Source organism: Peromyscus eremicus, chromosome 15 (genome assembly GCF_949786415.1).
Source record: "Peromyscus eremicus chromosome 15, PerEre_H2_v1, whole genome shotgun sequence".
Lineage (NCBI taxonomy): Eukaryota > Metazoa > Chordata > Mammalia > Rodentia > Cricetidae > Peromyscus > Peromyscus eremicus.
Genome location: NC_081431.1, coordinates 42106484 through 42133146, shown reverse-complemented (window position 1 = coordinate 42133146; position 26663 = coordinate 42106484). Strand labels below are relative to the sequence as shown.

Sequence of the window (26663 nt, the reverse complement as noted above, 5' to 3'; positions counted from 1 at the left end):
AATGTTGGTAGGTATGACCAAGGAAAGGATGGCTGTGTGTGCTTACAGGGTGGGGCTTCTTCCCCTCTTCATACATTTCAGCATGCTAAGAGAGTGTTCTGGAAAGTCCATTACTCCATTACAGGTAAGTGAGTAGACTTGGGTTAAAACTGTGGTGTAGGGTCAAGCCTGACCCAGAGCAGCCAGCCCCCCTAGAAATATGGTGGTTGCTCCAAGTTTTTAAGTTTAGAGTGCTTTTCTATATGATGTGAGTGTGGTACAGGTGTGGCTAAAATAGCACGTGGCACCAAAAAGTTGGCATATCTCCATTTCTTATGTTTTGTTCTTCCTCGAGCATGCCTGATTCTCTTGACTAAAGCACACTTATTTTAGGGGCCATAATCCTTTGGTGCATTTAGGCATGGGCATAATAATGTTTCAAGGCACAGATGAATAATACTGAGGCAGTCTCCTCATACTTTACAGCTGTTTCTCTGAGGAATGGGTCCCCAGAAGGGACTCTGTCTCTGACACCTACTGAAAACCTGAGAACAGACACTCCTCATGTGGCACATAGCATGTTGGGGGCTGCAACAGGGAGGAGAACTATGGAAAGGATTAGTATGTACCTTCTTTTGAGGCTCATCTGGTGTGTCCATGGGTGTGATGGAACCCTCCTCAGCCTCTGAGTGGTTTGACTCACAGGACGACACGCTGACGGAGTCCATGCTCTCGCCAGAGCTCCCACTGGCCGTGGACTTGGGCTGCTCTTTAGTGGGAGTGCTCCCAGTGATGAGGTCGGACCCAAGAAACAGTCTGCAGAAAACAGAATGCTGTTACAAACCCAGAGCCCAAGACCGAGCAAACAACGTGTGCTGATTCAGCTCTTAATGTTTTCCCAATCGTGTATAGTCTGTTGTACGTATTTTCAGAAAAAAGAAAGCTATAATGTTTCTAACAAATAGTAATGACCATCTTGTCCCAGAAGATTACATCCAACCCCAAACAACACATAGGTTGTTCAACTGATACGGCCTTTCCAAGTCACTGCTCCTCCATCTTTTAGCAGTCTCTGGACCACAGTGACAGGGTCAGGATACCAACACCCCACCCTATTGCCTCCTACCCTAAATTGAACTTGGAACTTCCTGCAGCTGGAAAAGTGGGTGTGCTCTGGAAAAGAAACCAAGGAAGAACACTTCTGCTTTGAGCCATCTGGAGAACTACAATAACCCAAAGTCCTTCTCCATAAATCAACTATGTAAGAAATACTAAAACCTCTTTTCAGCTGAGCTGGCAAGATGTAAGGGAAATCCCTACAGGCCTTCAAGAAAAAGAGAACTGAAAATCGGAAGCTGGTGAGCTATTTCTGCAGCTGCTCTCTTCGGGAAATGGGAGGTATGAATGTTGGCCAAATAGTCATTTAAAAAAATTAATGCACTTTAATTATACATAATAATGGGGTTTCATTTGATATTTCCATGCATATATACAGTGTGAACTTGTCACAGATTTAACTTGTACACAGTACTGTGAAATGAGGATTCTATTTATGAAAGGAAGGAGGCTGGTACTCAATCTCTTACATAAAGCCAGGCACTCAAAGAGCTTGACCCTCAGTAAAGAGATGGGCTACAGACACAGGAGACAACAGGAAAGCTTGTCTGTCCTGGCCTGAATCTGTACGGAAGGAATACGGTCTCCACACATGTGTGAACCTGGCCCCTGCTGCACTCTGATTTGCTACCTAGGTGGTCTACAGGTTAGGAAATCTCAGGCCACCACTGAGAAGGATGGATGGATGGATGGATGGATGGATGGATGGATGGATGGATGGATGGAATCTGTTCTTCAGGAAGGCTATACCTTTTACATAAGCTGCAAAGAATTCTTTTATAAAGATGAGCTCACAATACAAAAATCACAAAACATACACAAAGAACCACTCCACTCAAACAGAATTAACAGACAGGATGAGCGGGAGACACCAACTCCCGAGAACTTCTGATATGGGATAGTCAGAGAGAAAGTAGTCACTCATTCATTGACAAATATTTCCATGTCCACCACAGGCCAAGCTTTATGAGTGTATTTTAAAATATTAAAGACATAAGAAAAATTTAAATCTGTTCAGAGAAAGGCCACTCCAACAACAAAAGAGAATTTGAAAAAAAAATCACATATAAGTGAAATGTATAGTGATCAAAATTAAAAACTCAGTAGGGTTAAATAACTGTTAAAGAAAACAATTATGAAAAAAAATCGTGAGTAAATCTGGAAAAAAATCCTCAGAAATCCACATCGATAAATAGATATGGAAACAGAGGTTGAAGGACACAGGGAAAACAGCGGACAGTCCTGCACGTGTATAAGATCGGAAGACAATGAGACTGGAAAAGGGAACGTAGGAATATACAGTGGCTGAGAACATTCCAGAACTGGTGAGCCACAAAATCCACTGACCCAGGAAGCATGACACCCTCACATCAGAAACAAGAGCCAAGATGTCTGCATGGCGGTTGGTGGGGTTGGGGCGTGTCAAGGGGAACCAGTTGGCCTGGGAAAACTGACCACTATTCCCTAAGGGCTACTTTTGCTTGGCCCTGGCCAACGCAGATAGTGTCACCCAAAAGATGAGACTCAGGTTTATAAACCAAGGGATCTGCATGGGAGGGAAGCTTCCTGGAATTAGAGTCTAAAGATAACCTTATGGAGCAGAGGAGGTTCTCAGTCTTTCTCCAGAAACTGGACCAGCCAAAGCCCGGGGTCTAAAGAACAATATTTTTATTCCCTTTCTTCCTCCTCTGGCTCTCCCTCCTCTCCCCCTAACTCTTCCATCTCTCTCTTCTTCAGAATGTAATTTCACAGGTCACCGTGCGTAAAGCATCTATGAACTTAACTCTGAGCCGAATCTTAGGTTTGCATCCAGAACCTCCTGTCACAAGCATGTGATCTACCTTTTCCACACTTCAGTTTCTTGTTCTGTGATTGGAGCTGATCACAGAAACTGTTTCCTAGATCATGTTGTAGATTCTACAACCACATGGATTATCCTTACAGCAGCCCCAGCGTCCGGCTTATTTCAGTCATTCTAAGTATTCACTATTCACTTATGGTGTATGTGGCAGCATTTAGATGCTGTGAACAGAGCAACAAATGAAAACAAGGCTTCCCTTCGTGGAGCTCAGATTCTATGCAGACACATACAGTATACAGTACGTTAGATGAAGGTAAACATGATGGAGAAAACAAAGATGGAGGGCGCCAAGGACAGGTGGTGTGGAAGGGCTATGGTAGTCAACAAGCTTGTCAAGGTGACATTTCTACAAACACCTGAAGGAAGGCAGAGAGTGAGCCAGGTGGCTCTTTGGGAGACGAGTCAGCAGAACAAAGACGACTGGGAATGACTGCCTGGTGTGTGCGGGGAGGTCTTAAGGCAACTGGAGTGCATAGGGTAGCGTGAACAGGGAAAGATGAGGACAGACAGATGGGGACAGGCTGTCGGGGTGGTGCTGATGCTGTGGGGCAATGGGTCCTGTAGCTATTCCAAGGTCTCTGGATTCTATCCAGATAGAGTGAGGTCTCACAAAGTTGGCCACAGAAGGCCTCTTCATCTACCACTCCTGATGGACACTGTTTCTACTGTAATACGGCTCACCCTAAACTGAAAAGGTCAGCACAAATGAGGATGACCAGAGTACACAGCACTGTCAGAAGGTCTCTCTTAGGAGATAACCATTCTTGCCAACATCCAGGAAAAAGGCCATTTCAAGCCATGGCAAGGGCTAGTGTAAAGATAACAGCCTGGTATGTTTAAAGGTTGGCTGGAAGGTTGATGTGGCAGACCTTGGTGAACCAAGGCAAGTGCTGCAAGAGAAGGAAATCTGGGAGTAGATCACATAAGGCCTAGTAAACGAGGACCTAGAGTTGAGACTTCATTTCAAAATAAAACCATTGGATGCTTTTAAAAAGTGAAATAATCTGTTGTTCAAAGGATCACCAGGCTATTAGTAGAGAACAAACTGACGGGACAAGAGGACAGCCAGATGACAGACAGACAGACCACTGCTGCTGGAGTGGTCCAGGTGTGAGATGACAGGGGTTCATCCTAGAGAAAGGGGAGAGGAATGGATGGATGTAATGGGCCTTTTGCAGTCATGACAGAAAATACATTCTTTAAGTGAACATGCGGTGCTGAATATATTCCTCTCCCCACTCTGACAGGACCCTCTCAGGGCCAGGCCCCGTGGGCGGGGCGGGTAGTGGGACTCACAGGCTCAGCCTCTTCACCATGCTCTTCCGAGGCTTGGGGGAGGTGGTGCTGGCATCGGCAGCTGCTTCAATCTCACAGGAGAGGGCATAGCTGGGAAGACAGGGCAGGTCTGAGGTCAGTTTAAGCACCGAACAGATTCCCAACGGATGTGATGTGCTGGAATATTGGATTTAGAGGAAGGCTCTGGATATTCCAAGTAAAGCTGTAGACTGTGGTGTTCTGGCGTGAACGGCGGAGGGTGTTTGCTCATGGGCACATCTGATACATTTGCACTGCATGCTGCTCCTCCTTACTCCTTTCACGGGCAGGTGGACAGTTCTGCAGGCTTCAACACAAGGACGGTGATGCCGGCAGCCCCATATGCTGACTGCAGCCTGCCCCGTGATCATCCTCATCCCACCGCAAGGCCAGAGGAAGACTCTTCATCCCTCAATGAGCCCCGCCACCGTTTTTCTGCTTCCTCCTTCCAATGTGCTTGCGTTCATGTGCACGTGCACATATTTTTATGTTAGGAAAAGGAAAGACGGTATTTTTGTAAAATATAGCCTTTGGTGAACAGATATAAGCAATTATATTATTTATAAAGATACATAACTATAACTACAAACCTTATCTGTAATTGCCAAAACCTCCTCAATTAAAAATGCCCTGGCTTCAAATATTGGTACGCCAGGCAAATGGTAACCAATGCGAGGCCCAAAGGGAGTTTCGGATTTGAGGTGCTTCTTGTGAAAGCCTGGAGCTGTACCTAGCACAGGTACATGAGAGTAGGTAGGCGGGTCATGATGTCCATCATCCGACCACCTCACAGGTGAGGTGGTAATCGGGCAGGCCCGTCACAACCCACTATAGCATCCCTTAAAGCCCTAAGTCCTCATCGGCAAATACTTATGTGGCTGTCCATGTCACTCTGCCTTATGATAAATCTTCAAAGAAAATCTCGGGTCTACCTTAGCGACCAGCAAACTTTCTCTGAATCGGATCAGATAGTAAGTATTTTAGGCTGTGGGCCATATGGTCTGTCTCTAATGCTTGAGAGCAACCATAGATAAGATGATGTAAATGAATGGGCTATATTCCGTTAAGGTGATATTTATGGATCCTGAAATTTGAATTTCAAATAGCTATCTCATGCCAAATTATTCTTCTTTTATTTTTTCCCTCTGACACTTAAAATGTGAAAACAGGCAGCAGGCCACATATGGCCACCAGACTAGAGGGAAGGTCCTAGCCCACTCATCCAGTATTCACAGCACTGGCTAGACTCAATGTGCCTTGCCATGCACACCAGCCAGTGTTTTGAAACCTGGGCCCTGGGCCCACCCACATCAGAGGCACCACTGCCCTCCAACACCAAGCCTTCAGGACACCGGGCCTTTGCTCATGTCCCTGTCTTGCTCTGTCTGGAATGTTCTCTGGCTCTTCGGGTGGAATCTCTCTTCACAGTCCAGCCTACTTGGTAATTTCTGTCAATCATTCCCATCCCCCACCACTCCTCATCAATGAACTGCTCCTGGCCGTAGGTTCCACAGCACTTCAGTTAATCTCATATTTAATTTCTCATGGGCTCTCCTCCTCCTCCTCCTCCTCCTCCTCCTCCTCCTCCTCCTCCTCCTCGTTTCTTCTTCCTCTTCCTCTCCCCCTCCTCTCTCCCTGAAAGCTAACGCTGTGAACTCCCACAACGGCAGTGGTAGTATGATGACAAGCATGATTAGCATTCTAACAGTGCTTTTCAGAATATGATTTTATGTTTAGAACAAACACTTTACAAACAGGCATCCTGAAGTTAAAGAAGAATAAAGGAGTTGTTCAGGTTTTCAAAGATGAGTGGCAGGGTAAGATTTAAAAGCCCATTCACTAGTCCTGTCCATTCAGCTTCCCTCTGAAAACCAAGGACCCAGGACCCTAGGACAACTACCCAAGAGCCACTAAAGAGATGACCCAACAAGGTCCAGGCCTCCTCAGTCCTCTTGCCAGAACCCCAGTTCCTCCCTGACAGGTGACAGACAGATCAGCCCTACCTCTCCTCCTCTGTTAGAAGCTGCTGCCTCTGGAACCACTGGATAAACTTCTGGTCTGGGGTCATGCAATAGCTGTTGCAAGCAGACTGTAGGAGCTTTATCTGGGCAATCACTTCAAATTCCTAAAAGAGACAGAAAATGAAAAGGAGACTGAGTAATAAGATGCAATCAATGGAAAGCTTTTCAACATGGAAACATAACACCTTAAGGGTAAAACCATTGAAAAAATCCTGCTGCTTTAGAGAGGAAATGAATAAATCTTAGAAGCTCTAACTCGGGAGTGGGATGTAGTTTGGTGGTAGTATGTGTGCCTGGCATACATAACACCCTGGGTTAATCCCTGGTTGGTACCGTAAACAAAAATAAATCTAAAAATACACATATATATATATATATCAATTCAAACTCCTTCAGTCCTTTATGTTTCGATTCTTAATGCTCTTTTCTCCTTGCAAAAAGAATTCATATGACTAAAACAAGCCATCAAAAGAAGTCCAACTAGTCACCAACTCAATTTATAATGGCACCTTTTTCTCCCTGTTTCCATTCTTGGGATTTTTTCTTTTAAGTATAAGATTGATGAAATACGTAAAAACATTTTACTTCGATTTCTTTAAAAAAAGAAAGAAGGAAGAAAAGTAGGAAGGAAGCAAGGAGAGAAGGGAGGGAGGGAGGGGAGGGAAGGAGGGAGGAAGAAAGGAAGGAAGGAAGGAGGAAGGAAGGAAGGGAGGGAGGGAGGGAGGAAGGAAGGAGGAAGGAAAGAGGGAAGGAAGGAAGGAAGGAAGGAAGGAAGGAAGGAAGGAAGGAAGGAAGGAAGGAAGGAAGGAAGGAAAAAGGGAGGGAGGGAGGGAGGGAGGGAAATGTTTCCAGGGAAGAAGCCACAGCTCCCCACCAGCCACTTCTCCAACCCTTTCCCCCCAATAACTATGCACTGGTGGGCTGACCATCTAAACAGTACAGGTCTCATAAACCTTAGTGTTTAGGTTGTCCAAATCCGTGGGTTCTTTACTACTCCAGTAAATCATTTAACTAACCTTCTGCAGCTCACAAGAGAACAAGAGAAGCATGTACATGATTATGTCCAAAATTATTTAGACGTCTGCACATGCTTCAAGGTCCCTTTCTTAATGTCAGCAGTGAGGACAAACTGTAGCTTCAGGTTTCATACTCAAACTCGGAAAATGTTTAACATCTTAGTCTTAAAAGGAAAGAACGTCGTTTCCAGGTTTATGCTGAAGTTAAAGAACCGAGCATGGGCATCATGGAGGCCTAACAGGACAGGACAGAAGTGACTTCACATCGGTGGTCTCATCCCTTCCCCGGCACTGTCAAGGAATATTTACCACCATACCACAGAAGGTCCAGTGGATGAGGGACAGAAAGCTCCTGTGGGTCCATGGTGGCATCTTGTTGCTAAGGAGCCTAGCCTGGCCAGCTGCTCCACACCATGTCTGCATCAAGCCCCACGGTCTGCTCCTGCACTGTTGTCTGGCCTCCTGTGTGCTTCTCTAAGACCCCCACCTCTGCTTTGAGCTTGGATAAAGATGAATTATGGTTGCCTGCTCATCTGCCTGGCTCCCTCCTGGATTGTGGACTTCAGGAGGGTAGGGAGCTCTGGTTTCCTGCTGCAGAAGTTTCCGAGCTCCCTGGTAGGTACATAACCAGTGCCGGTAGGATGGAAGGATGGACAGATGAATGGAAGAGAGCGAAGCATTCCAGGGCAGGTACAGCACTCACTCAGTTTCCTTTCACGCACTCAAATGCCTAGCTCATGTCCATTTGACACAAAAATTATAGCAAAATTTATGCTCTGATGAGGTGGCCAAGTGGTTAAGGCGATGGACTGCTAAAATAATTATAGCAAAATGTACATTTAAAAACAAACCGTAGTGCAGAACTATTCTATCCATAGAAAGATTTAAGTATGATATAGAACATCCTTCCTATACTGACAAGAATGATAAAAGATAACCATCTAATGGAGAAGACTGACTATGTCCTTTCCTCACCCAGACAGACACACAGGAGTCTACTAATTATCTTTATTAATGTCATTCACTCTTAGAAACCTATTTCCTTAATAGATGAACTTGTTTCTATTTACCTGACAAAAAATGATATGTTGGGGAGGGGTGTGCATGCCTTTAATCCCAGCACTTGGGAAACAAAGGCAGGCAGATCTCTGTGAGTTCGAGGCCAGCCTGGTTTACAGAGCTAGTTCAGGACAATCAGGGCTACATAGAGAAACCCTGTGTCAGTGTCGGGGAGAAGCATATATTCAAGGTGTACACAACATGATATTTTGGAATAGGTATTCACTGTGGAATGACTAAATCAAGCTAACTAACATATTAAGTGTTTCACATACTTCTTTGTAGGAGAAATTCAAAATCTATTCTCAGCAATAATTTTCATATGCATAATACATTATTACTAACTATAGAGTAAACCTGTTTTTCTAAAAGTAGCTGTGAAGAAGGAGATGAGATGGGGTAAGGAAAGAAATCTCTCAATCTGTGTGTGTGTGTGTGTGTGTGTGTGTGTGTGTGTGTGTGTGTGTGTGTGCGCGCGTGTTTTAGGGATCAAATGCAAGACCTTATGCATCTAGGCCAGGTGCCCTCCCATTGTGCTGTGCGCCCAGCTCTACACTACCTCTAATTTATTAATGAGCTTTGCATCTGGACAAAATCTGAACTCGGGCTCATTCCCAGCTGACTCTGGACCAGCTACTCAGTCTCTTCCATCCTCACCGTTAACTGAAGATGAGGGAAAAGGCCTTGCAGGGCTCTTGTGGAGCGATGTAAGGGACATGCCAAACGTAATGATATATTGAAACGTTCAATGAGTATCATTTTTCTGCCTCTCCAAAAACAAACGGAAGAACAAACTTCGTCTCCCCGTCTTTCAGCTTCTCATGCCCAAACGAAGTAAAATGGCAAAGCACAGGCAGGGGCTCTACTCACCCTTCTCCGTTTCTCAAAGTTGATCAGTCCACCCTGGAAGAAATGTTTAGAAGAACGTAACCAACCACGCCGCAGAGCCCTGGGCTGCTGTGGGTCACACTGCACAGGTCAAAGGGACGACAGGCTTGCAATTGTTAATGATCTTACTAACACAGCAACTACAGAGGAAGACAATCATCTTTTCCTGGGAGAAAAATGTTCATTTATGACAGGGCATGGTGGGCAGCCATCTCTTAAAATCTGAAACCAACTACAGTAACAACGATAAAGCACTGTGAGTCAGAATCCAGCACACCTGCCAAGCCAGTGAAGAGCAGAAGTGCACTCCACTCGTCCCCTCGACCCAACGCAAAGAGCACAGAGGCCACTGAGTCATGCTGGAAGCCAAACTGTCAGCGGGTTATTATAAGGGAAGTCTCCACAGCGCCATGGAAATGAAGTTTCGAATCTTTGTCACCACCATCCCTATTCTCAGTAGGGTAAACTTAAGTTCTCAGTATTTGCCCAGCCCAGGCAGTTCCTCAGTATGGACGGGTGTTTCCCGAGAGAAGCTGAGGCAGAGGACATGCAAAGTGAACGAGCATGTCTACACCACTTGGAGAAAACTTGCAAGTATGTAAAACAGCTTCCCTTCTAGCTGCAGTCCATGCAAAGCAGGTTGCATAGGAGAAGCGGTGATGTGGACATACACAGCCTGCTTTGGTTTTGGAGCGTGCTGTGTTTAGGTTTGTCTGTGACTTGTTTATGGTTATTAGGCATTGCTAGGAACTGAACCAGGACATTAGAGGCAAGGGCTCTGAGTTAGAAGTTGAGCCCTACAAATATCTTTAAATCTCGCCGGGCGGTGGTGGCGCACGCCTTTAATCCCAGCACTCGGGAGGCAGAGCCAGGAGGATCTCTGTGAGTTCAAGGCCAGCCTGGTCTACAGAGTGAGATCCTGGACAGGCGCAAAGCTACACAGAGAAACCCTGTCTCAAAAAAACAAAAACAAAAACAAAAACAAACCCCACAAATACCTTTAAATCTCATTTCAAATATAAAATCCTTTCTACTTAATATTTTATTACTGCTACTAACAGGCTGCTTGTTTGAGTGGAATCTACCTGTCTTCACTGCAAAGGAAAGACAGTAGGTCGATCCAAGTGCATACTCCAGAACAGGTGGCGGTTAGGCAATAATTACAAAGGAATAAGGACCTACTTGAAAACTCTTTAGTCTGGCTCATTCTTTACTCTCCAGGCAGAGAGTTGGGGTGTACTGTCCCTTCAAGTCCATCCGAAGTCCCCACGCTCAGACCCCACCCCTCAAAAGGCATTTTAACCATGTGTCTTCATATGGCCCTGCCCATGCTCCATCATCTAACATGCTCCCCTGCCTTTCACTGTGTTCTGCTCACACGGCTACCATTTCTATCATGGCTGCCTGTTTCGGGAGGCAGTGATTCCTTTCACTGGCCTCTGCGCCATTTCTGGCGTCTTCTAGTGTTTGGTTTGGTTTGCTCTCCCACTGCCCAGCCTACTGCCATGTGCATTGTGGGCTCTATATAGATACTGAGAGAAACAAACTTCTTCTCCATGTAGCCAAGGAGGAGGCTGCAGGTGTGGCTGTGCAGAACTGGCTCGGGTGCAGGCGGCTACAGAGAACCCACCTCAATGTAGTCCTGAAGAGCAGTGTCCAGCATGGTCAGGTCGGTCAGGAAGGTGCCCAGGTAAGGCACGGTACCCTGCATCACACCCTGGAAAGGAGTCAGAGAAGGGATGTCTTTACTGTCACCGAAATGTTCAATGGCTTCGGTAACCCACACACCAGAGAAAATAGACCCGGGCAAGACTAATTTGGAGTCATTAGTGTCTCCTGCAGGACTGGAATTGTTTTAAAGCCCTACGCAAACAGGACAGGAACTGTATGACCTAATGTCTAACTTTCATTCAGGAAAAGCACGCCTCTAACCAGATCACACACGCGTACAAGTGTGTTCACAGTGGGGTCTACTGTGCTCAGGCTCTGGTCAGTGGGGTCTGCTCTCTTCAGTGTGTGCAGACACTTCCAGCTGTTTGGAATGCCCTGGAGAGCCATGGCCCAGCATCATTAAGAACAGACCACTCTTTCCCAGTGAAAGGCGTATGGGCCATCCCTATTAGTGAGTCGCCTTCAGAAAGATAGAGAGAGAGGAGGGACTTCACACAGGTTAATCTGGCAAACTCTGCTTTAACCAAAAAGTTAGTGGTGGTCTCATCATCAGGGACACCGTCAACACGACAGCAGATGCCATGCTGACACCACATAGCTCTTTGACAGGATGTGACAAGAAGGGTATTTCATCTCTGGGAAATTCTTTCCAAGCAGGTGTGACCTCAGTTTAATCACTAGACAAACAAAGACAAACTCAGACTGTGGGGCATTCTACAGGACTCCTGGGTGGTACTCCTGATGACCGCCGAGGTCATGACAAACAAGTTAAGACTTTGAAGCTGCCATGGACCAGAAGTGATTAGAAAATCCTGACAGCTAAGCGCTGCTGGTATGCTGGACTGCGTCCTAGAACAACAGAGGTGAATTCCAAGCGAGGTCCCGGTTTTAACTGACAGGATTCTGTCGGTGTACATTTCTTAGGACTGCCTGTTATAGCACCATTATAGACGATGTTAAAAGTGGGGAGAAATGTCGGGAGGTGGTAGTGCACACCTTTAATCCCAGCACTCAGGAGGCAGAGGCAGGCGGATCTCTGTGAGTTCGAGGCCAGCCCGGGCTACAGTGAGTTCCAGGAAAGGCGTAAAGCTACACAGAGAAACCCTGTCTCGAAAAAAAAAAAAAGTGGGGAGAAGTGAGTCAAGGTTTTTACTTTCATGTCATGAGATCTCGTTTGAAGCTGTCTCTGTTCTCCACAAGGCCACTGAGGAACACGTACTCGACAGGGAAAACAAATGGTGGGCAGGCGGGCATGGACACCTTCTTATATATGCAGTTAGGGAAATTCTGGCAGGAATACAAAGTCTGAGGCAGGGCAAGCCCAGGCCACTTGGCACGAGGCAGGCCATGTCCTCAGCCAGTTCACACCACGCAGGACTTTGTCCTTCGGAAACTTACTGTCAGCTCTACTTGAGCTTGTCCTTCTCCGTCGTGTGTACAAGGTCTTATCCTGAACTAAAATACCCTCCCTAGAGCTATTTTTAACTGTCTTTCAACAACCCCAAAATGTGAAACACTCTTGAGTTTGATCAGCTTTAGGTTACAGAGCAGTTCTCGTACTCAAAAAACAAATATTACTGATTTATGTCCAGCCCTAAGGAAAGTTCTCACCAGGCAAGGGTGAGAATATTCATTTGTCTAGTCTCTGATCTCCCCTTCTGTCCCCACACCCTCTGCTAAGAGCTGGGGATTTAAGGACAGAACCAAAGAAGATGATAGCTGTCCCTCTGCCTTCAGAGAGGAGGCATGGGATTCTCAGAACTGAACTAGATCCGGTTAAGACCCAGAATTAGTAAGGAGAGCTAGGCAATGATTAGGGAGATTGGGAACAAATGAAATGATGATCTCTAAATACAAAGACCAACCTTCCTAGCAGGAGACAATGTCTTTCCTCGGCCATTATATACTCAGAGCTGATGTAGGTAGAAAGCCTGGGAGGCTTCTGAGCAAAGTGGTCCAGCATGCTAGTGTAAGAGTGGGATGGGGGACGGCAAGAGGGATGGGGACACGCCCACCGCACACTTTCCTACACCATCATCTGGTGTGTGTATGTGGGGTGCTATGTGGAATTTGCACCTCTTGGTATTCATTTCTCACTGGGACTAACACTTTCGCTAAAAACCTCCCAGGTTAAGGCAAAGAATGGGGAGACCTTTGACAAGTGTGGGTGCCCTGCAGATGGAAGATGCTGGGGTCATATGCCAGTTGCCCAGTCAAGTTCACAGGGCCACTCTCCTGCCAGGGAACAGGGGCAGACATACCATGTCCTTCTGCAGCTGCAGCCGCCTCTGGGTCCGCTTCTGGTTTTCTTTCACACTGCTGTCCAGGTTTGCAAATTTTGAGGTTCCTTCCTAAGAAGCAGAGCGAGCGTACATAGAGGAGAGTCATGGAGGATACCAATTGGGAGAGAAGGAAAGACGTGTCTACGTTCTGGAACACAATCTCTTCCTGCATCCCAAGATGCCACGCAAAAGCAGAGTCCCTAATTTCACTAGAAAATCAATCATCAACACAAGATGGGTGATTCTCAAAATGAGAGATGTTTTTTACACATATCCTGGGTTTCATGCCAAGTAATCTTATGTCTTAGAAATGAAGCTTTCTTCCTGAACATTTTATGACTTCTTTCTCTTGGCCTAGAATGAATGCGCCAGCATTCCGTGAAGGAAGGGGACTGTGTGGTACTTCTTAGCCAAATGAAACCTTTGCATAGCAAGATTTTGAGGAAGTTCCAGTGTTAGGATATATCCCAATTACTGAAAGGTGGGTCATTTGCAGGGTTTCCTCAGTCCCCCTGTGATGTCTCTCCAGTTTGGAACTCTTACAAGTCTACCCTTCTTCTTGGGGTTTGAGGACAGATGGCCACCCAAGCTCCATGCCTGCTCCCTGGCACAGGAACCCAGCTTCGACGTAACAACTAATCATGGGTTTGCTGACTGAACATAAAATGTTTCAGCTTTGTGGTTTCAGGGTCTTGTTAAGTTCTCATTTTCCAGGAACTGCATGAATGGAAGGTTTTGCAATTCAGTGTGAACTCTATACTAGTTTTTCCTTAGTCAGTTTCTCCTGGGTTGATTGCATTATAAGCATGTGACCTTATATTACCTTACAATTACAAAAGGAATCTTTCTGGGTGTCAGCGCCTGACTGACAGTGCCAAGGCATAGATACATTCTACCATTAACCAGCTGGGATCCTGTCTGGGGGTGCCACTGGGGCACAGAATCCATCTCAGTAGTCCTTGTTACAGATGGGAAGGGCCGGAGCTGTCACCCAATGACATCCACACAGATTTCCTGGGGACTCATGACAGTAGTCTAGTGTGCCACTTCCCATACCAGGTGGTGACCAGCGCTCCCTCCTTAAGGACCTAGTTTGGAGTGAGAAATCAATTCTGCCCGACATGAAGACAAGCAGCAACCTCTCTTTAGTGTATAACTTCTTCCAGAACCTCAATTATGGGTAGAGGGAGAGCTCTGGGAATTATTTGAGATTTGTCTAAATTTTTTTTTTTTTTTTTTTAAAAATACAGAGTTTAACGGTGTAATTCTGGCTAGCCTGGGACTTGCTATGGAACAGGCTGGCCCCACAGAGGGTCACATGCCTCTGCCCCCCAAGTGCCAGGACTAAGTATGTTCCACCATGCCCTGCTTATCTAAGATTCTTATTCGGAATTCTAAAAAGTTAAACCTAAGGATCATAAACCAACAGAAGGATCTTAAGGAGCACTAAAGACTCCCTCCTAGGAGCAGGAGAGAAGAAGAACAGAGAGGAGGAGCAAGAGTTGTTGATTTCATGACTTCCTGGTTTCCTGAGAGTGAGAGTCCATTTCTGCAGCCCTACCACAAAGCTGACAAGTCAGCATGGGCAGTACACTCCTATATCTGAGCACTTGGGAGGTCAAGGCAGGAGGATCATGAGTTCAAGGCCAGCCTGGGCTACACCGTAAACTCAGGGTTAGCCTCATCACACAGTGTCTAAGGAAAAGGATAAGGACAAAGAAGGAAGAGGCGACTGGTCACCGCTAGGTCTTCCCGCTGGAATGTCAACTGGAAATCCATTCAATTGTCATATCAATATTTGCAGTCATTTCCTCCCTTGGCCTGAAGTTCTTTACACTGCCATCCCACCACACCACCGCGGTGAACTTCCCTTGACCATCCGTGGGCTCCTGTAATGCACCGCTTGGGTTCTTTCCTCCTGCCTCCTTCGCGGCTCACACTCAGACTCGGCTACTCTTCCCTCTTCTCAAGTCATCTTGTTTTCCAACAGACTTGTGTCGTCGGAAATGACTTCAACCATCACCTCTGTGTCAGTGGATTTCAATTTTCTCCATGTACTTCCTCCAACCTCTCACTCCGATCCCCGCTCCTCCTGCCCTCTCCACCACTGACCTTCTCCCTAGTATGAGTCTCTCCCCTTTGTCTCACTTTTCCTTTATCTCTACTTTTGCAGAATCCAACTGCATTCATGTTGTTCCAGGGCCTCAGAGAGACTTCTGCGAGGTCTCCAGTTACTTTGTCTGCTGGGTTCTGGCTCAATTTTAAGATATGATGGTGAAATTGCAGCTCAGAAGCTACCGGAAACTTTTGTTTGGATGGGGTTTTTGCAGTGTGAATGGCCTCTTGCTTCGACCTTGATATTAACATCTTGTAGCATTTCACTGATCATTCATTTCCACCAGAGCCAGACTCGTGAAGGTTTTTTTTAGAAGATGTTTATATTAAAGCAACCAGAGATAATTGTCAACCACCAAGAGTCACAAGAACCACAATTTGGTGGTATTTTGCTTTCTGTTGTTTTGAAATCTATAGATTCAATGATTTGTAATTATTCTAAGTTTTAGAAATCATAAAGTTTAAAAATCATAAATTTAAGACAGTCTTTGAAAAGAAATTTAAAAAAATATTTTCTCAAGAGTTAGAAGGAAAACCACAATGTTTACTAAGTATTATACTGTCTGGGTCATAATAATAGAGAAGTGGCATGTTACATTCACCCAGAAGTAGAAGACAGGTCGTTTTAAACTAAGATTACCCAACTATAAAGCAGAGTCTAGGAGTAACATATTAGAGACAGGGCCCAGTAGTTTTTCTTAGCACTTACTTTGAGATCTTAAGTACCTTGATCTCATTATTTACAACTGTGTTGAGAAGTTACACCCAGAACTATACACTTCACATGAATAATGATCAACAGAGATGATGGTAAAGGGATCCACACACACATATGGCCTGCCCAAAGCATTCCACCAGCATTCATGACAATGCACAGGCCACCTGAACTCATCGCCAAGTTTTTCAGTTCACTGGGACTGGAGCCTTATGTGACATTTAACTCAGAGTACCGAGGTGGATGTCTCCATTTGAGAAAGGTTTATGGGATCTTTAATGTCTAGATATAGCCTGCATCTAAGGTTTCAGCCAGAAGTCTGTCACCAGGCAATGAGCTGCACACAGTTCAATTTATCTGCCTTGGAAGGATGATTCAGGGCTATTGGGATTTCAGTGTGTGGCTCCAGTGAGTCTAGCTCTGTGTTGCAGACTGGGAGGTCGCTAAGCCATGTCCTTCCAGCCAGATGGGTTTCCACTTAAAGTCTGCAAATCCAGAAAGACATGAACAAGGAGTGATACAGTCACAGGAATCATTGTTTAGTGTGCCGTTCATCAGGTAGCCAAAGCCAAAGTCGGGCACTGGCATAAACTGCCCGCCCACCCTACATCATCTACTCCAAGGAACCAAAGCAGGAAAAATACAGTTATGTGATTGACAAGCCCACGAATCCACACAGTCAAACAACAGTTTCTGTGTAGGTACTTCACACAAGGCACTGCACCAGGCATCAGGGAAACAAAGCACAGGTCTCTGACTGTCTCTAAGTTGGATTCACAGTTCAGCTACACTACTTATTAGGTGTGTAGCTTAGGATTGGGCCATGCTACATCCACCTATGGGTCTTGGCTCTCTACAAAACCAAGAAGACAAAACTGAAATGGTAGACAGCTATGGAGATAGTACCTGGCCTGTATGAACTCCCCAGTGAGTGTGCAGTTACCTGTCTTTGTGTGGGTAATTACTGTATAGTGTCCACAGTCCTCAACTACGGTGAACTCCTCGACACAGGCTGCATTATACATCTTCATATTTCTAAAGACAAGTTCCATGTTCTATAAATACTAGGCATTCGACACATTTCTAAAGAAGCAGAGTGAGCCGGGCTGTCCCTGTGCCTAGCAGGCAGTTCAGGCCTCACCACTTACCTGGGGCTCAATAAAACACTGCTGACTGAAAAATATTGTGCAATCTGGTCAAAAAAAAAAAAAGATGTGGGATTGCAGGCTGGCCTCTGTCATTATAAGAGCTGTTTTGCTGACGGACCATTCCAAGGCCTCTCATTCACACAACTGCTAGCACTGAGTAGCTGCTTGTTAAAGACGTACACATATGAACCCTGGTTTTGATTCAATTGTATGGGTGGGAAGAAGGAAAAGGTGGAAAGAGAAAGCTCAATTGGGCTTTGAATTCTCTCAGTCCCACGTTTCCTAGACTGTATATAAGATACAAATTCTGCTGCCCTGGGAGGCTGAAGGGACGTAAGTAGCTTTCAAGTCGCTCTTCCCAGAGTCACCTGGGGGCTGCCCAGGAGCCTCACCTTCATTAGCAGTTCCCGACTGGTTAGATGGTTGTTATGATCAGAGAAGATATCTGAAAGTTCTTCAAACATCAGCATTCGGTCCCTACGAAGAAAGATAAAGAAAAAATAAACGACAGATAGCAAAACTCCGACACCTACGCTTAGCCGTCTTCAGTACACAGTGCCACAAAAGACCGTTTGAACCTCAGGATTGTGGGAAATGTAACACAAATGGAGCTAATGAGTGTCCTCATGTAGACAGCTTCTGTAAAAGATGAACACGGTTACCCAAGTGATAGGAGGAATTGTTCTAACATATTTAATTAAAAAATGACAATTCACTTGAGGCATCAAGTTCTAGAGAGATGTTCCCTTAAGTTAGTTTAAAAAGCATTTATCCCGATAATACACAGAGTCCTGCAGAGGTCATCTTGGCCAGACACCTAAGTTTAGAAGGAAGGACGCCATGGCCGTGTTTGCCCTAGTTTTCACTAGTGACTGCTGAGAGCTGCAGACACAGAACCCAAGTGTTCTGCATCCTGGGCCCATATTCCTATTCTCAGAGTCAGAGTGGACTGGGAGAACCACGATGGGTTCTACAGCCGTGGGGGATGGGTTCAAACCTACTAACTTCCTCAGAGATGATCTCGGACAAGTTGCTTAACTTTACTATGTTTCAGTTTTCTCATCTGTACATAGGAAAACCACTGAAGCATGACATGTAAAGCACCTGTGAGGTTCATGCCCCTCCCCACAAGTGAGGTTCATGCCCCTCCCCAGGCACTCCCCCAAGAGCACCCCGCTTGTCTATATACACCTCTTTCCACAGCCACTGAATGGATGACTCTGAAGGCCACAAATGATTAGCAGCCAAATCCCCACGTATACAACATCTTTATTATCATAAAAAGGCCATTATTAAGACTTATTTGCATTACAGTAAGTATAATATTATTTGTATACCCAACTATGAAAGCTATTTCTGTTTTGGAGGAAACAATTAAGACCTTAATTATGCAAGTATTTCAATAGAAAGAAATAAGTAGGCAGCCTCTGTCTACTGAAAACTAGAAATGTAAAGGATTATAATAAAAGTGGTTACTAAATAAGATATCGTAACTCCACCTCCCTGAATTTAGCCATGGAGAACACATAAAACTGGTATGGAAAGGGCTTCAGTGATATTCTATGGCTTCCTTTCTAAAACATAAACCAACCAAAAAATCACACATGTCCAACAGGATTCAGGTTTTTTTGTTTGTTTGTTTTGGTTTTTTGTTTGTTTGTTTGTTTGTTTTTGAAAATTGTTTTAAAAGCTAGCTGAAAGAATGGATCTTCTCTTTGGCAACCCAAGAAACTAACACACATGTACTGTAGAGAATTATTTTAAAGATTTGTTTGTATGACTTTCATTATGTGTTTATGTGTGTCTGTGTGTGAGGTGTATTAGTGCAGTGCCCTGAGCCCAGAGGCATGTGGCCCTCTGGACTTAAAGTTACAAATGAATGTGGGTGCTGGGAACTGAACCTGGGCCCTCTACAAGAGCACGGACTGCTCTTAACCATTCAGCCAGTTCTCGAGCCCCCGTGTGCGCTAGCCTTTGAACATGTCATTTAAGACTGAGACGTGCTGCAGAAGAAATCCGGGGCTAGCAAGGCGACTTTCCACAGGGCTGTACTAGTCAACCAGCAATGAAAGCCACAGTCATCTTCCAGTGATGTCAGACAAGGCTGGATTTTAACATCTGACCATTCCTTTGTTTATGTGGAATAGTAACGGGGGGAAGGGAAGGGATGTCAAGGGGTGGAGGACGTAGGCTTCTGGTTTCCCCTCCTGCTTTACCAGGGACTGCGACCCAGTGATTCTTTCGGACCTGTATCCTTCCTTAAATGTATGTTCCGAGGAAATGAATCAACTAATCTCTCTCATACAGAGTTACAGGCACTCCTGAAAACAGTGAAAATGGAGAGGGGGCAGAAAACTAAGAGTGGCCGTCAAGAAAAGTGCCGTGAGCTTGGGAGCCTTGCTTCCACGTTTGCTCTGACACAGCTCAAGTTTTGTAGTGCAGGCGGTTTGGATTCCTATGGCTCTGCAACTCAAAGCACATTAAGATTTGTTTTGTGCCGGGCGGTGGTGGCGCACGCCTTTAATCCCAGCACTCGGGAGGCAGAGGCAGGCGGATCTCTGTGAGTTCGAGGCCAGCCTGGGCTACCAAGTGAGTCCCAGGAAAGGCGCAAAGCTACACAGAGAAACCCTGTCTCAAAAAACCAAAAAAAAAAAAAAAAAAAAAAAAAAAAAAAAAGATTTGTTTTGTAAGACGGGCTAGCCTGGAACTTGCTATATCAGTCAGGCTGGCATCCAACCCACAGAGGTCCACCTGCCTCTGCTTTCTGTGTGCTAGGACTAATATCATTCACTTTAACTCCTTCTTATTAAAGCATCAAAGAACTGCCTAACCAATCAAAGTTGTTTCTCATCTCATCTGAAAGCCTGAGTCCCCTGGCACCCCATTTCCCAGCATAAACTTAGGACACTCTGGTTTGCTGATGTGGGCCCTTATAGGATTGACTAGCATGATGGTGGTTAGAATCACCATGGAAATACATCTCTGGGTATATTTCTAAAAACAGATCTAGATATAGTTGAGGTGGAACCCCCGGCCTGTGCTGGTCTGAACCAGAACGGCCTCCGTAGGCTCATACATTTGAATGGTTGGTCCGCAGTTGGCAGAACTGTGTAGGAAGGATTAGGCGTGTGGCCTTGTTGGAGGAGGTGTGTCACTATGGGTGGGCTTGGAGCTTTCAAAGCCCATGCCAGATGCAGTCCCCCCTCTCCCCTGTCTACTGCTCCAGAGCCACGCATGCCAGCCATCATGCTCCCTGCCATGATGACCAAGGATTAACCCTCTGAAACTGCAAGCAAGCAAGCCCCCAATGAAATGTCTTCCTTTATAAATTGCTTTGTTCTTCACAGTAACAGAGTAGTAACTACAACACCACCCTAAAGGTGGGCCATACCATCCCACAGGCTGAAGTCCTGGGCTGAACAAAAAGGAAAAACCAAGTTCAGTACGAGCATTCATTGCTCTGTTTTCTGACTGTAGATACAAGGTGACCAGCCACTTCCTGCCCCTACTGCCCCGCCTACTATATCCTCTAGAACTGTAAAGCAAAATAAATCCTTTCTTCCTTAAGGTGCTTTGGTCGGGTATTTCATAGCAGTTACCAGACAAGTAATGAACACAAACAGTGTCAGTCGCTCAGGGTTTAATCAGTTCTGGCTGACGATGGAACTGAGCATGGAGGGCTTGCAGCTCAAGCGCAAATGTAGGGCAGCCATAGCTAGAGAGTCCATTGACTTCCCTCCACTCAACACTGACTACGCTGCATACAGGGAAGACAGGCAGTTCCCACACTCTTCCTGACACACCTTGACAGCCTCACTAGTTCAAGCCTGGAAAGGTCTGGATGGAGCTAGCCCACCTGGTACCCACGACACAAGGCTTACCCTCTGGGCTGACTGGTTTTTATGTCAACTTAACACAAGCGAGAATATTCTGAGAAGAAGAGATCTTAATCAAGAAAATGCCCCCATAGACTTGACTACAGGCCAATTCTATGGAGGCATTTTCTTGACTGATAATAGATATGTGACCACCCAATTCACGGTGGGGGGTGCCATCCCGGGCAAGTCATTCTGGATGGTACAAGAAAGAGGGCTGGGCAATACAGTAAGCACCATTCCTCCATGGCCTCTGCACCTGACTTCCCCTGGATGATGGACTTGTAAATGTATGGTGAAATAAACCCTTTCCTCCCCAAGTTGCTTTTGGTCATGGTGGTTTATCACAGCAGTAGAAACTCTAACGAAGACACCCTCTAAATTTGAATTAATGTGAGAACTATCTGTCCCTTCCTTTAGAGAAAAAAAAAGTCTCTGGTCCACAGTCAAAGTTCCAAAAGTGGCAGAAACAGCAACAGTGACAGAATAAGATAACACTGTGTTACCAGTTATTCCAAAGGTCGGACCAAGAAGTATGAAGAAAACATAGCATAGGATGTTAGTAGTTGATAATCTCAGTCAGGCACCGTGAAAGGTGTCCCTCACCTAAGACAGCTTTTAATACGCTGAAGCGGAAGTGGACACAATCGCTTTCGATCAATCATCAATAACTAAGGTCTCAACTGCATATGTTATCCCTCACATCCTGGAGCAGCTTAGGGCTTTGGAATGAGGCTGGAAAATAACGAGAAGTCATGCAAACTGCCCAACCTCATGCCTCCACAACCTCATCCTTCCACATCCAGACACACCCTTCAAATCATCCCCAGGGTTGATAATCATGGCTCTGGCACACACCGAGAATCGGTGTGATTTCTGCAGCAGCCCTCCCACGAAACTCATTAGTACACCCTTGCTGGAACACACACGGGTTCCTAATATGTTTCTCTGGTCACATAATATGTGTTCTGACGGTAAGCACCCACGGTACGGAAGCGGCACAGTACCAGTCGCCCGGGCAGAGAAAACCTGAGCAGGCGCGGGGGACTTACTTTGGGACAGCAGCCCAAGCCTTTTTCAGCCGATAGATGGAATTGGACTGCAGAGCGGAGACGATAGCCCTCAAGGAGGAAAAGTTCTTGAGGATTCGACATTCCTGTACGGGGAGTGACGAAGAAGACATGAAAGGCATTTAAATATCAGTATTACAGTGGGCTGCTGGTTTCCTGTGTTAGAGGTATTCCAGCTGCTAGAAATTCTTACCACTAAATAGGCAGCTGTATAAATACCGGACATCAAAAAGTGGCTCCTTCCTCCCGCCCCAGTCACCAAAACACTTTATAGATTTTGGCACAGTAAGCTTGTTTCCCTCCCCCCCCCCCAATATATTTTTGCGTTGTTGTTACAGTTTTATAGCTTCCAGCTTTCCCAGTAAAAACAACTAGAGGAGGTAAGCCATTTTCTTCTGCAGGAAGCATATACACGCCTTAGGAATCCATGCAGAGGACCACAGTGCCCTGTAGGCTCTAGGGGAGCTGGGCAGCAGCCACAGAAGTTCAGATGGTATACAGAGCTCGTGCCCTGTGAGGTGTATATAACTTGGCAATAAAACTTCACCACAAGTTGAACTTGGGCTTTCATGCTCTTAGCCAAGGGGGGATATTTTTATACACATTCATTTGGTTTCAAATTGGCTTGTCCCACAATCGTAAACATTCAGAAACACCTTGGTACTTCAATGCTTCCAAAATAACTCAGGCTTTTAAAATAAGTTTCATTTTGGCAGTGTTTTAAAACAAAACAGAAAGAGAACAGGAAAGATTCTGGGTGTTGTTTTCTGGGCAAGGAGAGAGGCTCCTTGCTTAAATGTATCCTACCAAAAGGGGCCAAGCCCGTATGTGGGTAGTCAGTGACCCTGGAGGCAAAAAACAAAAACCCTACAGAATAGTAGGGAGAGGGTCTCATTGCTGGCTGGCCTGGGGTGACCACACTGAGTAAATGTCAGAGGAGACACTTTACACAGAAGTGCACAGGAGTGCACTTTTTCCAGGATGTACAACTGAGTACCCTGTGTGAGCAAGTTTGGCTTCAGGGAGAACACCTCAGGAAGACGTGGCAGAGCAGTTGGGCAGAAACGCAAACTGCTTCAAGAATCGTTTTGCTTAGTACTGTTGATCTGCACTATGGAGGAAACACAGAACTCTCCAATTTGGCATGACAAAATCCTGCATGCCAACTAAACCCTCAAACATTTTCTTCAGGGTCAATTTCAATGTAGTTCATAAAAGTCATGCCCAGCCTTTAAAAATGTCCTGATGTCGCCTTTATTGAGAGAGAGAGAGAGAGAGAGAGAGAGAGAGAGAGAGAGAGAGAGAGAAAGGGAAGCAGGGAGAGAGGGAAGGGGGATGGAAAGAGGAAAGTGAGATGGGAGAAAGAAAGAAAAAAAGAAAGGAAGGAAGGAAGAAATGAAGGAAGAAAGGGAAGGAAGAGGAGGGAGGGAGGGAGGGAGGGAGGGAGGGAGGGAGGGAGGGAGGGAGGGAGGGAGCATAGAACTGCTGCTGTCTGGAAACCACACTGACAGCACGGTTCAACAAAGGTTCAGCATCCCAAAGTTATGCTCTAAAAATCAGGAAACTTGCAATAAATAAAGACACCCAGGCCCTGATATATCACGTCCATCGTAATAAACATATGGAACGCATTATTCAGTAACGGGCTGAGGCTGAGGCCTTCAGGGAACACATGAAGCACCCAGTCATGTTTCCAGAAAAGGAGGCGTATTCCAAAAGATGCAATGCAAAACCAAAAATGCAGCCCAGAGGCCAGGCCAAGAAAACACACCCATATTAGGTCAGAGATCGCTTCTACATGTAAAATTAATATCATTTTTCAATAGAAATCGACTGTGACTAATGAGTGAAGAATAAAATAAATCTTGGCAGAAAACCACCTGTGAGTTTCAGCGTTTTATGAAGTTATTCTACACGATTTCAAGAGACATAACACATTCAACACTGGGGAAAAGCCTACTGTCACAGCAAGGATAAAGACTCCTGGTTTTGTACACAGGCTATAGGATGAGTTATCCACAGAGTTTTTATCATATAAAAACACAATCTATATTTAACTTCAACCAAAGTCAGTCTTTGAGTCACACTACGCCACACACAGGGATGCTGTGTTTTGGCTGTCTAAGTAGGTCAAGGAATTCAGGCCTAAAGACCATTAGTTTTGAGACATAAATGTTGTGGCAAAAATATTTTCTTACAATTCTAAGAAGAAAGAGACACCCCCATGCTAGTGTCAAATTCCCTCAAAACTTTTTGTGGAGAAATAAGTTTGACTTTGAACAGGGGAGATGTAAGTTCTCTACAATTCCCGTGTTTTGCTTATTGCTTATTTCTCTCAGACACTAGCATGTGTGGGGTGACAGGCCATCCTAAAGACTCAAAAAGGGGCAAATTCTCTGGAACTTTTGTGGCTTCACTTTTTTGGTCAAAAACAATAAAAGAAAATGTGAAAGATTCAGGCAGTGTGCCCTATAAACAAGGCATGGTGGGAAAATACGTCTAATGGGACGTGAAGCAAAATATGTTCTGTTTTGGTTGAGGGTCAACCATGGCCCAGAACACGATAGACTAATAGGGTATTTATATATCAACTAATTTCACAACCATTTTTTCATTTTGACTGTAGCTCCTTCTTGCCTAGAATAAAGCTTTCATCTTCAAGTATCTAGAATCCTACCCTTCAATAGAGAAAGCTGACTTCAGCCATGTGGTCTTCCTTGATCACCTGACTCAGAGGTAACTTTTCTCCCTCCCCATCTATAGCATTGACATTGCTGACCCAAGCCTCTCCTGCACAGGTGGGGGTCATCTGACTCCTGTCCCGCTAAATCAACTGTGGTCTACCTTGCTATAGCCCTACAGCATACACTATTGGAACTCAAACACATTAGGGACTCCTACAGTAGAAGAACGATGACTTGGTGACTGTGCCTTTCTGCACACGGTGTTAGATGCTAGTCACGTGGCGTGTGAACAGCAGCTCCAATAGACTAGATTCTGGGCCTCAACAGAGTGCGATTCCTGTCTGAGAACTCAAGTCTGAAGTCACAGGGCCTCAGGAAGGCCATCTACCAAGCACAAGGATTTTTTTATAAGACAATTACGTGAGCGATGTTAATCCACTTCTCGATGATTTTGGCTCTCTGCTGGGTTTTGAGTTCCTTGCTCCCCAGGATGGTGCTGACGACACATTTGGTGAGGGTATTGAACTGAGAGATGGTGGCACGGATCGTAGGAGCCAAATGTTTGTTTTCCTTCTTATCCCTCTGAGACCAAATGCAGCCCAGGCAGTGGTGAGGCACTACTTTCTTGAATAGTTGCTGAAACAAAAGAGGAACTGACATTAAAGAAAACACAGATGCTTTACACAACATGTCATCTAGGACATCTGAAAATCGGTGTTTTGTGAATGGATAAATCATCTTTTTCTGCTTGACTTGCTGCATGGTGTTTGTTTATGTTTTGGAAGGTTTTTTGTTTGTTTTTTTTTTGGATTTTTTTTTTTTAAATGGGACCTCTCTATGTAGTCCTGGCTGTTCTAGTACTGGCCTTGAACTCATAGAGATCCACTTGCTTCTGCATCCTCAGTGTTTGAATTAAAGGTGTGCGCCACCACACCTGGACCCCACGTGATCTTTTGAATCTGCTTAACTGAGGAAAAATTGACCAAAAGAAAATGAAAATAACCAAAGCCATTTTTATTTCCACACCTTGCACAGAAAAGTCAAGTAACACTATGAAGTTCTGTGCTGCTGATCAAAAACGAAGAGAGGCAATGGCTATTTTAACCTCCCAATCAGACCGAGTGCCTGGACACTCAAGCGGTCCATCACGCAAACAGATGCTCTCGGCCACCTGAGAAGAAGGGCACATAAACACAGCACATGCCACATCCTTCAGTGCAACTGTTTCTCACTTTTCAAAGCCGAGAAAGAAGCTAACAGAAGGAGGGCGGAATTCAACCTCACATACGACACAGAAGAATGGGGGAACTAAAGCCTGGTTTTCAGGTCTTTTCCTTAAAGCAATAAAAATAAGGTACTTTTCATCCTTCCCTTACCCCATCAGTTGTACGACAACAACACCACAGCTGAATAGATCAGCTGTACAATTCAATATAAGATGTGTAAAAGTTGGTATAAAGAAAGATGGCCAGCACGTGTTCCATGCAGACTATCTGATCTACTTTCCACCCAGCATGTGTTCTATATAGACTATCTGATCTACTTTCCAAACTTTATTTGCTTTCCCATTAGACGGAAACTTTGGCCATTTCGCATGCTGCGTGAGTGACAGAGCTCAGTTAAGTGCAGAAGAGTAAAACCACCACGGTAATTGCTAATTCTTTAACTATGTTTTCCGGCATACGTGAAGCTCTGAAATGTGACTAACACCATCAAGCACGCACAGCACACAGAAAGAGTCAAATTTCAAGTGTGCAGGAAACGCACGTGGAAACAGGCCGCCAGATATGGTCACATGTGGAGTCAATGAATTTACTTCACCCTAACTTGTGCTTTGACCCCGTTACAA

The 26663-nt window shown here is 45.2% G+C and overlaps 1 protein-coding gene across 2 annotated transcripts in view; it reads right to left on the bottom strand.

The window, feature by feature from the left end:
• The window catches only part of Rgl1 (ral guanine nucleotide dissociation stimulator like 1), a 256031-nt gene that overhangs the window by 9142 nt on the left and 220226 nt on the right, over positions 1–26663 (bottom strand). For both annotated transcript variants that reach the window (XM_059280899.1, XM_059280900.1), the window contains 9 exons: positions 25235–25450; positions 22113–22216; positions 17578–17662; positions 13187–13276; positions 10885–10971; positions 9237–9269; positions 6274–6395; positions 4253–4342; positions 609–795 (listed from right to left, as the gene is read on the bottom strand). In XM_059280899.1, coding sequence (XP_059136882.1) covers positions 609–795; positions 4253–4342; positions 6274–6395; positions 9237–9269; positions 10885–10971; positions 13187–13276; positions 17578–17662; positions 22113–22216; positions 25235–25450 — 1014 coding nt within the window. The remainder of the gene's footprint in view (positions 1–608; positions 796–4252; positions 4343–6273; positions 6396–9236; positions 9270–10884; positions 10972–13186; positions 13277–17577; positions 17663–22112; positions 22217–25234; positions 25451–26663) is intronic.